Source organism: Gekko japonicus, unplaced genomic scaffold, assembly GCF_001447785.1.
Source record: "Gekko japonicus isolate JY-2015 unplaced genomic scaffold, Gekko_japonicus_V1.1 scaffold864, whole genome shotgun sequence".
NCBI classification, from domain to species: Eukaryota; Metazoa; Chordata; class Lepidosauria; order Squamata; family Gekkonidae; genus Gekko; species Gekko japonicus.
Genome location: NW_015166449.1, coordinates 102,531 through 117,817, shown reverse-complemented (window position 1 = coordinate 117,817; position 15,287 = coordinate 102,531). Strand labels below are relative to the sequence as shown.

General features: G+C 45.7%; 1 protein-coding gene across 1 annotated transcript in view; it reads left to right on the top strand.

Moving 5' to 3' along the window:
- Nucleotides 1-8,880, top strand: part of PDCD7 (programmed cell death 7) — a 9,377-nt gene extending 497 nt beyond the window's left edge. Inside the window, exons 2-6 of the mRNA XM_015412011.1 lie at nucleotides 5-172; nucleotides 2,508-2,646; nucleotides 3,782-4,018; nucleotides 4,806-4,893; nucleotides 7,256-8,880. Coding sequence (XP_015267497.1) covers nucleotides 5-172; nucleotides 2,508-2,646; nucleotides 3,782-4,018; nucleotides 4,806-4,893; nucleotides 7,256-7,373 — 750 coding nt within the window. The 3' untranslated portion in view covers nucleotides 7,374-8,880. The remainder of the gene's footprint in view (nucleotides 1-4; nucleotides 173-2,507; nucleotides 2,647-3,781; nucleotides 4,019-4,805; nucleotides 4,894-7,255) is intronic.
- Nucleotides 8,881-15,287: the final 6,407 nt, after the last annotated feature.

Genomic DNA, 15,287 nt, shown 5'->3' with positions numbered 1-15,287 from the left:
GGAGCTGCGGCGCAAGGCCGAGAGGAGCCGCCAGAAGCGGCGGCGGAGGAAGCGGCTGCGGGAGGAGGCCCGCGCGGCCCGCGAGGAGGAGGCGGCCCGCAAGGCCGAGCGGGAGGCGCGCATCGACCGCTGGAGGGCCCGGCGCGCCCAGGAGGTGGAGGAGAAGCACCGGGTGGGTGGTCCGGCTTCGGGCCGCTCTCTCTCACGCACACACACCACAGCCGAGCCTACCTCACGGGGTTGCTGTCGAGAGGCTTTGGCTGGGTGGGCGGGGGTAAAAATCTAAGGAAATAAATAGACTATCTTTTTAAAAAAACAGAGAGAGAGAAAAAAATAATGTCCCACTGATTGGAAATAATGTTTTACTGATGGGGAGAAATGATTTGTAGCAGTGCTCCCTCTAAGCTGAGTTAGTGTGAGCCAGCTCACAGTTTTTTAGCCTCCGGCTCACACCTTTTTGTCTCAGCTCAGGAAGGATGGGGCTCCAGAGCAAACTAATTTATGTAGTAGCCTAATCACTTGCTCACAATTTTAATGCCAGGAGCTCACGAAGGAGAATTTTTGCTCACAAAACTCCGCAGTTTAGAGAAAACACTGGTCGAGAGGGATTTTTTTTTTTTAAGGGAAATAAGGTTTTACTGATTCGGAAGGAATTCCTACTACCAAGCAATGTTCCCTCTAAGCCGTGGAGTCTTGTGAGCAAAGATTCTACTTTGTGAGGTCCTGGCATTAAAGTGGTGAGCCAGCGATTTGGCTGCTGCATAAATCATTTTGCTCTGGAGCCCCATCCTTCCTGAGCTGAGACAAAAATGTGTGAGCCAGAGGCTAAGAAACTGAGCTAGCTCACACTAACTCAGCTTAGAGGGAACACTGGTTGTCAGCGTAAAAAGGAGGAGAGGATTAACCATTCTGCCCTAAAGCTCGTTGGGTGTCGAGGCACTGGGTCAGGCAGGGTTGTTGTAAGGATGAAATGGAAGAGGGAAGCGTCACAGACACTGTTCTGAGTTCGCCTGAGGAACAGTGAAATAAAAATATCTAGTGGATTCTTTATTTTATTTTACAAAATTTATATATCTCTTCTTTCTGCCCTCACAGGTGCCACCAAGACAACTAATAAAATAAAACATAACATAATAAACGCACATTTTAAAACCAGTGGAATGCGCACATGCATGTCAAACTAGGCTTAGGAGATCTGAGTTCAAATTCCACCACTGCTGTGAAACCCACTAGGTGACCTCAGGCCAATCACTGTCCTTCACAGGGGTGTGCTGAGAATGAAATGCAATGGGCATGGACCTACTAACGTCCTTAAGCTTCTTGGAGAGGAACTGGGTTAGATTGTTAGAAGCTATGATGGTTAGAAAACTGACTGATGCACTGCTATTGGGGTGAAAGCCTCCTCATTCCGCCAGCATGCCACGGAAGTTATATTTCAGTGAGGAACTTAGGGGAACTTCAGATAAACACGCCTAGGATTGAGCTGTAGGGGGAAGAACTTAAAAACTGGAGAAGTGGGAGTATGTGTAAAAGGGACCTTGCTCACAAACCAGTGGGGAGGTTATCAGCCCAAATTTGGTCAGTTCCAAGCCACCTGGAAAGTCAGTACCAAGCAGACAATACTAACCTTGATAGATAATGGTCTGACTTGGTATAAATGTGAATTCAACAACGAGATGAAAAGGATGTGGTAGTTGTAACTCCCAAACGTGTATGAATCTGTTCCGGTCTTAGCACATTGGTTTTAATGGGCAAGAAATTCTGCATGGGATCTGGTTTTAATGGGCAAGAAATTCTGCATGGGATCTCATTTTTAATGCAGCGTATGCCACAAAAGAATGGCTGGTCTGGATGTCTTGTTGGCTCACATAGGGTAGAGCAAGCTAGTGCTTGGCAGGAGCAAAGGATTAACCTAGCAGAGTTGAGTGAGATGCTGGTGGTCCTTTATTTCTGTGCTTTCATCGCTGAGATTTTATTCGGTTGCCTGGAGAACTCAGGGTGGGGGTGAAACCCTGAAACTTTGGGGCAAAACCTGGTAATCACACCTCCAGTGCCTGTTTTAAGTTTTTGGTACATCATGTTGATTCCTATAAGAAAATAAGTCTTTGGGCAACCTGCATTTTCAGAAATTGAAATTCTTAAGTGTATGGCGAGATGAAGGGGAGTCTATGGATAGAGCTTGCTGATGTTAGCCTTGGCTCTGCTTATGTCAGGTTTAATGCTAGAATGTCTGAATTAGAAGTAACTACTAGGTGATCGGAGTATTCATGTTTTTGACTAATTCATGGGGTATGGATCCATCAACAGCGACAAGCCACAAGTGCCAAATGGAACATGCGGGTCTGGCAATGTCAGAGGCTGAAGCCTTGGAAATAGGGGTAGGAAGGCTGTTTCCGTCCTGCTGTGCTCGTGGGCTTTTTGTAGGCCCTGCTGGTCTAGAGTCTGACCCACCTGAACAAGTTCCTTTGTTCTCACTCATTCTCTTAATAGATTTTATTTCATTTTAGGAGCAAGAACTTAAAGCCGCTGCAGATAGCGTGTTGTCTGAAGTAAGGAAAAAGCAAGCAGATACAAAGCGGATGGCGGAAATACTGCGTGGCTTGGAAAAACTGAGGAAGCTAAGAAAAGAAGCAGCAGCAAGAAAAGGTAAATATCCTGGGCTTTGGGGTATGTGGAATCACAGATGGCTCTGTGCTTTTCTGTGCTTTGTGTATGCACTGAAGCACTTGTAGAGAGCCTTTGGTGTCCCTTCTTTTTGTTTTAATTGAATATTACATTATGCAGAAACAGAGTTTAGAAGAGCAAATGAAAAGCACTGCAGTGAGGAGGGATTTTTTGGTATCTCCTTGGTAAAAATAGTTGCATCCTTTAAAACTGTGGAGATGTATTGCCAGTTTGGTGTAGTGGTTAAGTGTGCGGACTCTAATCTGGGAGAACCAGGCTTGATTCCCCACTCCTCCACTTGCACCTGCTTTAGTGACCTTGGGTCAGTCACAAGCTCTGGCACAGCTGTCCTTGAATAAGAGCAGTTTCTGTCAGAGTTCTTTCAGCCCCTCCTGCCTCACAGGGTGTCTGTTGCGGGGAGGAGAAGGGAAAGGAGTTTGTAAGCCGCTCTGAGTCTCCTTTGGGTAGTGAAGGGCAGGGTATAAATCCAGTCTCTTCTTATTCCATAGCTTTTAATTTCCTTAAGTTCAAAGTAAATACACAGTATAAACATGAACAATAGCTTTTTTACAGTGAGCATGTATAAATGAGTAGTAATAATATCCCTTCGGAAGGGCTCTTGAGAAATGGAAAGGAACACCACTTGGTAATAAATGTCTCTGGGTTTTTTTGATAGCTTAATTTGGTGGATGGGTTTTTCTGTGAATGTCATCCTCCAGACACTTTGCCTTGTCAGATTTCTCGTGCTTACATTGATTATTTGTCCTTCCTCGCTTCTTATTATATGGGAAGGGGCTGTGGCTCAGTGGTAGAGAGTCCTGCTTTGCATACAGAAAGTCCTAGGTTCAATCTCCGGCATCTCCAGGTTAAAAAAATCAGGTAGTACATGATGGGGAAGACCTCTGCCTAGGACCCTGGAGAGCTGCTGCCAGTCGGAGTACTCAATACTAGCCCTGATGAATCAAGGTTCTGATTCAGCATAAGGCAGTTTCAGGTATTCAAGACATGCGTGCCAAAACTTTATCCTCTGGGGCTGGGACCTTGAACAATTTGGGAAAGTCGTTGTGGACATTTGCATTCTGATATGTGAAGTGAATCTGTTTAATTTTTGATACAGGAGTCTGCCCACCCCCTGAAGCAGATGAAGCCTTTGAAAATGAAGTCCAGAGCTTAAGAACGCTGATTAAAAAGCGCACCGAGGTGTACGAAGCCGAAGAACGAGCGCTGCGGGTTATGCTAGAAGGAGAACAGGAGGAGGAGAGGAAAAGAGACCTGGAGAAGAAACAAAAGAAAGAAAAGGAGAAGCTGCTGCAGCAGAAACGAGAGATGGATAGCAAGCTCTTTGGGAATCCAGGTGAGGGGATGGGGACTTTAGATACAGAGAGATTCTAACAATCAACCCAGATTTGAAGTAGCTTATAATGAACCTTTTGTTACATACTTGGCTTTTAAATTTCAAAAAGCCCTAATGTGAAATCACCAAGATTCCCCCTCCTTGCCCATTTTTGTATGTTTCTTAGTTTCCATAAAACCCCCTGCCAGGCCTCTGGCGGGGTATGCTATAGCTCAGAAGTGTCAAACATGCAGCCCGGGGGCCACATCAGGCCCCCAGAGGACCTCTATCAGGCCTGCAGTGAAACTGGCTGTCGCCTGCTTCTTCTTCCAGTTCTGCTGCTGCTGCGTCATCATAGGTTTGCAGTTTACAGATGCACACCTGAACAGCATACTCAAGATTGCAACAGCACAGTCATCTTGATGCAATAATTCAGAGCAAGAGGTGTCAGTTATCAGACACTGTTAAATAAGCAAAATATTGCAAGGGGGCTAATATTTTAACCATGTTTTTATTTTAAGTAAAAAAAAAACAACCCTTTGTGTTTGTGTCCTTTATAAAGTTTATATCTTCGCTACCTAGCATTACATTTTAGGATACGTATGTCCTGGCCCAACAAGGTCTCATTTATGTCAGATCCGGCCCTCATAACGCATGAGTTTGACATCCCTGCTATAGCTGTTTCTGAAGCTAGGCTTTAGCATGTTCTGTGACTAATGCATTCGGGGGAAATAGGTGAGAGACGCTAGCCTTTATGACTGTGTCTTATTGCTGGGCTTTGATATCATTTCTTCTTTACGTTCTGCAGAGGAATTTCCCCTTTATCACTTTTTGGAGCCGTTCAGACAATATTATCTACAAGCTGAATATTCAGTGCCAGCTCTCATCCAGATAAGGTAAGAGAGAGCAGCCTCTTCTAAAAGCAATCTAGGTTTATTGGGTAGTGTGATTTCATGTAATTGCCGTGTCCTAGTCTTCAGTTGAGCTTCAGCTACTTAGCTATGCTTCCGTCAAACATATTTGTTACAGCAGATTCAGGTGGGGTAGCCCTGTTGGTCTGAAGCAGCAGAGCAAGGTTGGAGTCCAACGGCACCTTTAAGACGAACAACGTTTTATTTAAGGCATAAGCTTTTGTGTGCAAACTGACAAATTGGAACACAGTTTCTTCAAGCCTTACATACGGGAAGATGGTGGAGGGTGGAAGCGTCAGGAAGGACCAGTCAGAGTTAAGATGCGTAAGTGAAACTGAGATTGGGTGAAGGCGGCAAGATCAGTGAATGACAGCGAATGAGCACATAAATGCGAGAGCTAAGAAACAGGTGCGAGGATGAAACCTGTGTCCAGCGGCACCCCCAAGATCAGGGGTGGCCAAAGTTGCTTAACATAAGAGCCACAAAGAATAAACATCAGATGTTTTGAGAGTCGCAAGACGTGAGCAAATATGACACACAAGTTTTTATTGGAAAATATGCAAATTTGCTTTTTATTAGTATTAAATGAGACTGCCAAAAATAAAAACGAAAGGGGTAAAAACAGATATTGATAATGATACTTATTTGTCCAATGGTATTTACTTGTCAGAGAGAAAGAGAGAGAGAGGTGGAAAGAAAGAATGAAAGAGGTGGAGAGAAGGAAGAAGAAGAAGAGATTGGATGTATACCCCGCCCTTCACTTGGAGTCTCAGAGCGGCTTACAAACTCCTTTCCCTTCCCCTCCCCACAACAGACACCCTGTGAGGTGGGTGGGGCTGAGAGAACTCTGACACAAACTGCTCTTTTTCAAGGACAGCTGTGCCAGAGCTTGTGACTGACCCAAGGTCACATCAGCAGGTGCAAGTGGAGGAGTGGGGAATCAAACCCGGTTCTCCCAGATTAGAGTCCACACACTTAACCACTACACCAAACTGGTGTAATGAGAGAAAGAGAGCAAATAGATGGGGGGAGGGAGGGACAGAGAGAGAGAGAGAAAGAGAAAGAAAGATAGAAAATAGATGGAGAGCCTTCTGGGAGCCGTACAATAGGTGTGAAAGAGCCGCATGCGGCTCCCGTGCCACAGTTTGGCCACCCCTGCCCAAGATCAACCCTGGGTACCTCTGAGAACAGACTATGCATGTGTAGATGCACACTTCTTCAAATGTATAGAAACAGATTTCCTCAAATATTACATACAGGTAGGGGGGTTTACTTGCCAGTAAGAGCTAATTCAAGTCGAGATGCATAAGTAACTGAGCAGCAAGCAGTTACTGTTTAATAAACAGTAGTTACTGTCCAACTGTAAACAGGATTGCCTGACAGTTTCCTCCATAACGCCATTGACAGAGCTGTTTGGGGCACCAAAACCACCACTTGCCCCAAATGTGGCACAGGCCCCGCCCCTTTCCCAGTCTCTGCTGTAAAGTGTGCTATAAAGTGAGCCAGTTTGGTGTAGTGGTTAAGTGTGCGGAATCTAATCTGAGAGAACCAGGTTTGATTCCCCACTCCTCCACTCGCAGCTGGTGGATGACCTGGGGCAAGCCATAGTTCTGTCAGAGCTGTTCTAGAAAAGAGCAGTTCTTGAAGGAGCTCTCAGCCCCACCTACCTCACAGGGTGTCTGTTGTGGGGAGGGGAAGGGAAAGAAGTTTGTAAGCCGCTCTGAGACTCCGAATGAAGGGCAGGGTATAAATCTGATCTCCTCTTCTTCTTCGCTAATGGCTGCCACTGACTCCCCTGGCAAGAGTCAGCACTGCTCTTGGAGGTACTGTGGTGGTAGGTGCCAGGCCTGCCCCTAACACTGCCGTGGCCTGGGTGCTCACATAGTATTCTCTTTCCAGTACCTACAGGGAGCCCCCTCATGCCCTTTCTGCTTGACATTTGAAGCATGATGCTGGAGAAGCCTCATTTGGCTTTGCATTAGCATGCTGTCTCAAGCAGACTGTAGAAAAGAGCGAGAGTCCAGTAGCACCTTAAATTAAAGACTAACAAAATTTGTGGCAGGGGAGGAGCTTTTGTGAGACACCGTTCACTTCTTCTTCACTTCTCTTGCTCTTTTCTACTGCTACAGACATGGCTGTACAGACTGCTAACATGGCTACCCGTCTTGATTATCAAGTATCAAGACTACTTGATACACCAGTTTAAACTAGAGCATGGGAAACACGGCCTTTGCTTCAGCCAGCTTTGTGCTTAAGTCAGACCTTAGCTGTGTCCCTGCTGGACAGAGACGGTTCGAGGTAACAAATCAGCCAGATGCTCAATTCATTGCTTCCCTTTTTGTTAAAGGCATGAATGGGACCGGTTCCTGGTGCCAGCAGATCACCCAGAAGGAAGTTTCATCGCACCAGGATGGGTCCTCCCGAGTCCGCCTTCCAGCGACATTTGGGCCACAGCCGTTGGCTGATGCCGCCGAGTCCTGACAGAGCCCTGGAGGACGCGATGAAGTACCTTTCACAAACCCATCTGGTGTTAAAACACCTCTTTCTGTTTTCATTATAAAGCCCAGAGACACAAGGCAGACTGAAGTGTTATAAGACAGTATGAAACCATGATTGTCCCGGTGCTGGGGAGTTCTGTTGCTAGTCTTATTTTTAAGAAGAGTTTGGTTTGAAGAAATGTATCATGATTCCATTGCAGATTATTTGCATCTGTGGTGCAGCTGTGCACTTTAAAGCCAAAACATTTGCCCTCAGAATTTTTCAAGTCACAGAATGATGCTGCCTTTAATTTTAAGAAGATACCAGCTGCTTATTGGCGGCCAGCCCTCAGTTAAGAACCTGTGCTGTTAACCGTGTCCTACTGAGGCCAAGTACAGTCTTCAAGCCATGCAGCAAACACAGCTGCTACATATTATTGCACGTGTTTCTAATAATCTGCTCTTTTCTGGAAAATCAGTGTTTCTAATCCAAAAACAGTCTAATCAAAGGCAGTTAATGAACCCCTTAGAGGTGCACCCATGTTCTCAAGTTACTGCTATGTTTCTGGTCTTCCAGTTTTAAAAAAACTTCTCTGATTATTTTGGCCTTATACATAGTGAATTAAGTGAATCGGCAGATGTGAGTAATTATCACTTCATTGCAAGTTTGGCTTTAAACATTTAAAAACACTTTGAGGCAAAGTTGAGAGAATTACAGGCAGCATTGCCGTTTTCCTGGAGCATATTACACCTAGGTTTTCGTTTGTACAAGGGAAGCTCTATATAATTGAGAAAGCCATCACTTTTTCTATGATCAAATTGGGAAAACTAGAGAAGACGTGGTACTGGTTGGAGTAATGTGAGTTTGATTGTACCTGCATGGAATGGAGCAATGAATGTTAAATATCTCACACAGCTCCCTAAAACAAATGTTAGTGGCACATTCTCCGTGGCTGCTGGAATTTCTGCATTGAAGGTTATTGTGTTTCGGCAAAGAACAAACAAACAGCCATTTGGATGGATGAGCATAATTAAGAAGTGGAATTTCTCCATTGGCCTGGCAGTGGAACCATTGAAGCCACATAGTATCTGTTGGACAAGATGTGTGGCCTCCAGTTATCCTCGACTTTTACTGAACTGTGCGATAAGTCATTGGTATACATTATATTAATTCCATTTTTTCATTATATGAAATGTCTGCTCAATCTTTACTTTGTAAAGACTTTAAAAACACAAGCCATGTTCCTGCGAGAACATAGATATGTGTTGTTTTTTATTTGTAGTGTAAGCCACCAGGGAGCTTTAACCTGGCAGATGACAAAAATTAAACCTGTCTCGACTCTGACTGTGTACCAGGGTCGTGGGTAGCTGAATCCCCTGGTCCAAAATTGGCTTTAGTTTAATACTTGAATGTCATCCAAACATGATGTAATTGATGACCCTAATGCAAGGTGGTAAATTGTCAGAGTTGTTTGCAATGCTATATTTAATAAACTCTGGGGGTTATTTGTGATTTCAAAAATAAAATAACATTTCACAGTGTTTGCAGCTGTCTCTTTGTTTTGCTGATCCCCCCCCTCCCTCCCCCCGGGTTTCAGTACAGGAAGTGCACAACTCCTTTAATAATGGCTGGTGTTGAAAAATGTAGGAGGTGGTGTTGCTGCAAACCACAGTATGAAAACAAAGAAGGTTTGCGCTTTCTTCACTTGTTTATTTTTGTTTATTTAAAACTTTTATTAGCCGCCTTTCTTGCCTCACAGAACTCAGTGCTGCTTTTAACGTAAATGAAATAGCATCTGTAAAAATACATGACATTTCCTGTGACAAACATTATCCGTGCCTTTTGCTTCTTGCTGTACAGGGATATGCGTGATTGTTCTGAAGCAGCTACAGTGAATCGTATCTTTGATAACCAGCAAGAGAGGCAAGTCATTGGATTTGTATATTAACCAGCAGTTTCTTGAGTAAGCAGCTGGGCCGGGCTTCTCATTTTATCGGGAGAAAGGCGAGCCTCATCTGTTAGCTTTGGAAACGTGAGCGAATCATTCACCTGACTCTCCATGTAAGCCCTTAAAGCTCTGAGTGTGGGATAAATAGCCACTGCCAGTAGCCAATGAGACACCTGTCTCTTGCAGGGCAGAGAGCCGGATGATTCTTTTCTAAGGTAAGCCTAACCGCACAGACAGTACGAGCAAGATGAGATGGAAAATGGAAAGAGATTTGAGGTGGTTTCATTGTGTCGTAGCTTGTTGGTATTGCTGCCATGAACTATCGACAAAAGCCTACATAGGCAAAAGTCTGAGCGTGCTATTCCTGTAGGCTTCAAAAGCAAAAGAATGGTCCCGAATCGTCCAAAACAATTGTAATCACCCCTGGATGTCTTCTTTTATGCCTCCTGCGCTTCTCCGGGCGATCGTGCGTTGAACTCTGCCACTGGGAAGTAATCGTGTCCTGATACTTTTTATCTGTTGGTCTTGCCCTCATATTATTTTTTTAACGTGGTTGTTACCGTGAACTGCAATTGGAATTGAAAAACTGCTGGAAGGGGTCAAGCGCACATCTTTTATGGCTGGGATGTTCTGCAGAAATCTGGTGTTTGTGTAATAATTTTCTTTTTGGGACATGAGCTGCTTGGTAATTTGAGATGAGAAGCATGAATGCTCATCGTATTCTTACCGTGGTTCCTCATGGGTTATAATGCACCTAATAAAGAATGCCGGTCTCCTAATAATATCCATCACTTCAAACTCAAGTTAGTATTTATAATATTTGCATGGGTGCCTTTGGGCTTCTCTTTAAGGGTCGAAGGTACCACTTTGTTTTAAGAATCATGTAGCATTTCCACTGCTGGATTCATCTCCCTGCCGTTGGTGTGTCTAACCGACAGTCGTGTGAATTTCCAGTGTTTGTAGGCGTCTGTGTAGTAGAGTTGTCACTCCACAGCTTTATAGTTGTACACGGATCCTTCCATCTGAATTGACTGGCAATACCCTACTGCAGTTGAATTTCTCAATGCTCATTCAGTGGTACTTGGTCTCCTGAACGCTGCGGTTGTGCTGTGAGGTTTACATTAGGGATAGCTAGGTGTGTAAAATTCTGGACGCCGGTGAAACCAGCTTTGCCACCATGCTCTAGAGTTTCTGGTTGTCCCTGTGACTGCCTTTGGTGCCTCTCCAGTGATGCAGGAATTAGTGTAAAAGAGTAAAGTCTCCTCCCCCTGAAATCTTAAGAACACTGTGACATAAAATTGTGGCTGAAAGAATTGGAATTTGGCTGGAATTCTCATAAGATTAGTTATTCCGAATCCAAAGTCATCAATGAAGTCCAAGAGAGACAGATCTACTGGTGCTGAGCTTCCTCTAAACATTTGATAAAAATGAATTGAATATTAGAAGCCCCAAATGGAAGAAGGGGGGGGGGGGGGGTCCAGGATAAATTGTAGCCATCCCTTTCATAAATCGGCTAGCAGGAAGGGCAGGACTGTGTTTGGAAAAACCAGGGTTTGGCTTACACTTATTCTTTCATACGGAAAAATGAAATCGGGCACAAGGAGCCTGAAGAAAAGATACACACTTGACTGTCCAAAACAGCCCCGTGTGTCATGTAACAAGGTTGCATGAAACTGCAACTTGCTGGTTGCAGTTTTGAATGCGAGAGCGAGACGGGGGTGAAACTGCAGCTGGGTATACTGATCCTCAGCCCACGTAATTTTATATTCGCCATTTGATTTTCTTCGGATAAATGGGAGAGCTGTTAGTTCTGTAAAGGCAGAGGAAAGCTGTCCCTTTGCCCGTCCTCCCCCCCCCCCCCCAGAAAGCATCCTTTGCCCCGTCCCTGACATTCTCCATCCCCCGCCCCCGCCGCCCATTTAAGTAGGTCTGACCTGAGTGCACATAGGCTATTCTCGTAATGATTATCCTGCTGCATCAGAAGGGAAGTACACATGAGTGCAATTAATAGCTTTATGTCTTGCTCCTGTAAGTAGCTTGACGGTCACGGGGAAGTCGCAGCAGAAGCACCAGTAGCACCTAATGTCAGAACCCACAGCCAACAACGAAGTACATGCATTCAGGAACAGTAATACTTTTATTGCAGAGCTATAGATGCAGTAACATAAGCACTGTTAAGAATGGCGGCAGCCCCATGGGCATAATAGGATATAGGGTATTCGTATGCACCCCCCCACACACACACAGCACTGGCCAATTAGGCACCCTCCCGCACGCGGGATAAAGCTTGGAGACCGTTAGGTAGCTAAAGCTGAGAACTAACACTCTCCCACAGCACCTAGGAAAAACCCAGACAATACAACTCCCTCCTGCACATCTGTATAGATAAGTATTTTGGCGCAAAGCAGGAAAAGCACAGAAAGGAATGCAGTAGCAGTTAACCAGACACAGACCGAGCTCCCCAACCCCCATGGCAGCATAGCTGACACCTTAAAGGCCAGCAAAATTTGTGGCAAGGCGGGAGCTTTCACGAGTCACTGCTCCCTTCTTCAGGGAAAGTGGCGCGATCGTAATCTTCTTGAGTCTGTTTTGTGGAGAAAGGCAAGGTAAGAGGGCTTTAAAGAACAGGTTCTCAGTCTGCTCTGAGGCCGATTATAAAAGTCCTATTCAACTCCCTCTTCTGCTTCCTTACAACAGGAAATCTAAAATGGGCTCGTGTGCGTAACTTCATCCCTTATCAGTCACTTTGTGTCTCTCCTGCCTTTTTGATTCAGAGGGATCTCTAGTTTTACACAGAAGAATAAAACCTGTCCAAACCTGGACTAAAAATGTACGGTAAACCCAAAAGGCCAATAAAAGGAAGTGGCCAAAAGAGATGGTCTGTGTAGCTAGCTTACCACCTCCAAGGGGTTTGGGACACAGAAATTGGTTTTGATGGCGTCTGCTGCCTCCTTTCCACCCTCTTCCGCCTCCCCTCCCCCATGATAGCACAGCTTAGCTTACGCCGGACTGCTTTTGACGTCTGAGCAGATGGTCTGGTCCCTGGCTAGGCTTCCAGGAGCGTTGCTTACGGGGTGTGCTCATGGAAGCACACGTGCCGCAGGGTGAAGCCAGTTACTGTCCATCCAGCTTCTTCACTGACGTGCCCGGGATCCCTGACCTTCGCATTACTCCCCTGGCTATAAACTCTTTGAGGTGATAAATGTTGGCTTAGTTTGGTTGTAAATAGTCTGTAGGGGAGAACTTGATCGTTTCCTCCTGGCTAAAGAATATTTGGAAAGTAGGTCAGGGACGGCGGCGGCAAGATACAGTGCGCTGTCAAGCACCTCCTGAAGCTAGTTTGATTCGGGCGTCACCAGTTCTGTTCGGGTGGCGAGTCAGTTTCGCTTCAGCTCTAGGGGAGGCAAAGTCAATGAGAAAGGGATTGTTTATGGGACCAGTAGAGAAGAGATTGGATTTATACCCCGCCCTTCACTACCCAAAGGTGTCTCAGAGCGGCTTACAAACTCCTTTCCCTTCCCCTCCCCACAACAGACACCCTGTGAGGTAGGCGGGGCTGAGAGAGCTCTTGACAGAAACGGCTCTTTTTCAAGAACAGCTCTTATCAGAACTACGGCTTGCCCAGGGTCATCCAGCCAGGTGCAAGTGGAGGAGTGGGGAATCAGACCTGGTTCTCCCAGATTAGAGTCCGTGCATTCGATTAGATTAGAGTTCCAGCTCCTGCCAACCTAGCAGTTCGAAAGCAAGAAATTGCAAGTAGATAAATGGGTACCACATTGGTGGGAAGGTAACAGCGTTCCATGCGCTCTACATTTATCTACCTTAAAGGAAAACCAGGGTGTTTTTTCCCCTTCCTCTATGTGCCATCAACCAAAAAGAGGGGGCACTTAAATTTGCATACAAGCTACTGTTAGGCGATGAGAATAAATAAAAGGCAGTTAAAAAGGTAAAGGTTTCCCTTGTTCGAAAGCTAGTCAGATCAAATTCTAGGAGGTGGTGCTCATCTCCGTTTCCAAGCTGAAGAGCCAGCGCTGTCCGAAGACGTTTCCGTGGTCATGTGGCCGGCATGACTAAACGCCGAGGCGCACAGAACGTTGTTACCTTCCCACTGAAGCGGTATCTATTTATCTACTTTCAGTTTCTTGCTTTCGAACTGCTAGGTTGGCAGGAGCTGGGGCCAGAGACGGGAGCTCACTCCGTTATGCAGCACTCGGGTCTCGAACTCCCGAACTACAGACCTTCCGGTCTGCAGCTCAGCGTCTTAACCTCTGAGCCACCGCGGCCCCAAAAGGCAGTTAGGCAAAGTAAATTAAAAACCTTGAGTTTATATATATTTTTAAATAGTGGGATCGTCTTACATTCAGGGTCGTCTTCCTTACCTACAGGTAAACATGAATTTATCTAAGCCAGACTCCTGCAACTTCGCCATATACAGTATGAGGATTATAACACAAAGTGGGAAGAATTGCAACCAAATAGCACATCAGAGGCCGTTCCGTCATAATGGCAGTTGTGAATTTTACTGCTTTGCCCGAAGTTGCTGAATTCTGGGTCAAGAGAAGCTCAGCAAAACTGCCGTTTGCATGCTTCTATGCCAACATCTGATGGTCCAATAAGAGTCTGATTATATAAACAGAGATCCCCGGTTTGCCTTTTTTTCCTGTCCCATTCTGTGGGAACCAGCCCACAATCACACTCACTTGGACTAATACGGTGACTCTGTTTAGTATTGCACTGTAAGAGATCAACCACCAGAGTTTAGTAAAATAAATAAAGTATTTGAAATACGAGAAAGGAAAATAAATTAAGAAGAGCCCTGCTGGATCAGACCAGCATCCTGTCTCACACAGAGGCCAACCTGTTCCTCTGGACAGCCGATAACAGGACATAGAGACTGAGGCCTTCCCCGATGTTGCCTCCTGGCTCGGATTCAGAGGATTAGTGCCTCTGAATGTGGAGGTTCCCCTCAGTCACCATGGCTAGTAGCCATGGATAGATTTATCCTCCATGAATCTATCTGTAAGAACATCAGAAGAGCTCTGCTGGATCAGACCAGTGGTTCATCTAGCCCAACATCTCACACAATGGGCAGCCAGTTTCCATGGATGGCCAACAACAGGGCACAGAGGCCAAGGCTTTCCCCTGATGTTTCCTCCTGTCTCTGGGATTCAGAGACTTAGTGCCCCTGAATGTGGAGGTTCCCCTCAGTCACCCTGGCTACTAGCCACGGACGGACTTATCTTCCATGAATCAGTCTAATACACTTTTAATGCTTATTCCTGTGGCCATCACTACCTCTTCCAGCAGCGAACTCCGCATTTCAGTCACTCTCTGTAAAGTGGTATTTCCTTTTGTTCGTCCTGAACCTATTGCCCATCAGCTTCATCAAAGAAGAAGAAGAAGAGATTAGATTTATACCCCGCCCTTCACTTGGAGTCTCAGAGCGGCTTACAAACTCCTTTCCCTTCCCCTCCCCACAACAGACACCCTGTGAGATCAGTGGGGCCGAGAGAGCTCTGACACAAACTGCTCTTTCAGGAACAGCTGTGCCAGAGCTTGTGACTGACCCAAGGTCACATCAGCAGGTGCAAGTGGAGGAGTGGGGAATCAAACCCAGTTCTCCCAGATTAGAGTCCGCGCACTTCACCACTACACCAAACTGGCATGCAATGTTAGCTGTGCTTCAGAGTGTTGAGTGTGGGCCCCTTAAGAGAATGCAGTGGTCACATAAGTCTTGATGGCTTCCCTACAGCTCGTTGTCAGGAGCTGGTGCTTGGCCAGCAACTTCTCTCTTCTCTGATGAAGGCAGCTTTGACTCTCAAAAGCTAAGGTGCTTCTGGATTCGAATCCAGCCTTTCTACTGCCGACCAGCATGGCTACCCTCTGAAACGAACTTCTCCCAAGTCTGTCCCAATATCTGTAGGAGGTGGAGCATCTGCCTGGCATGCTGAAG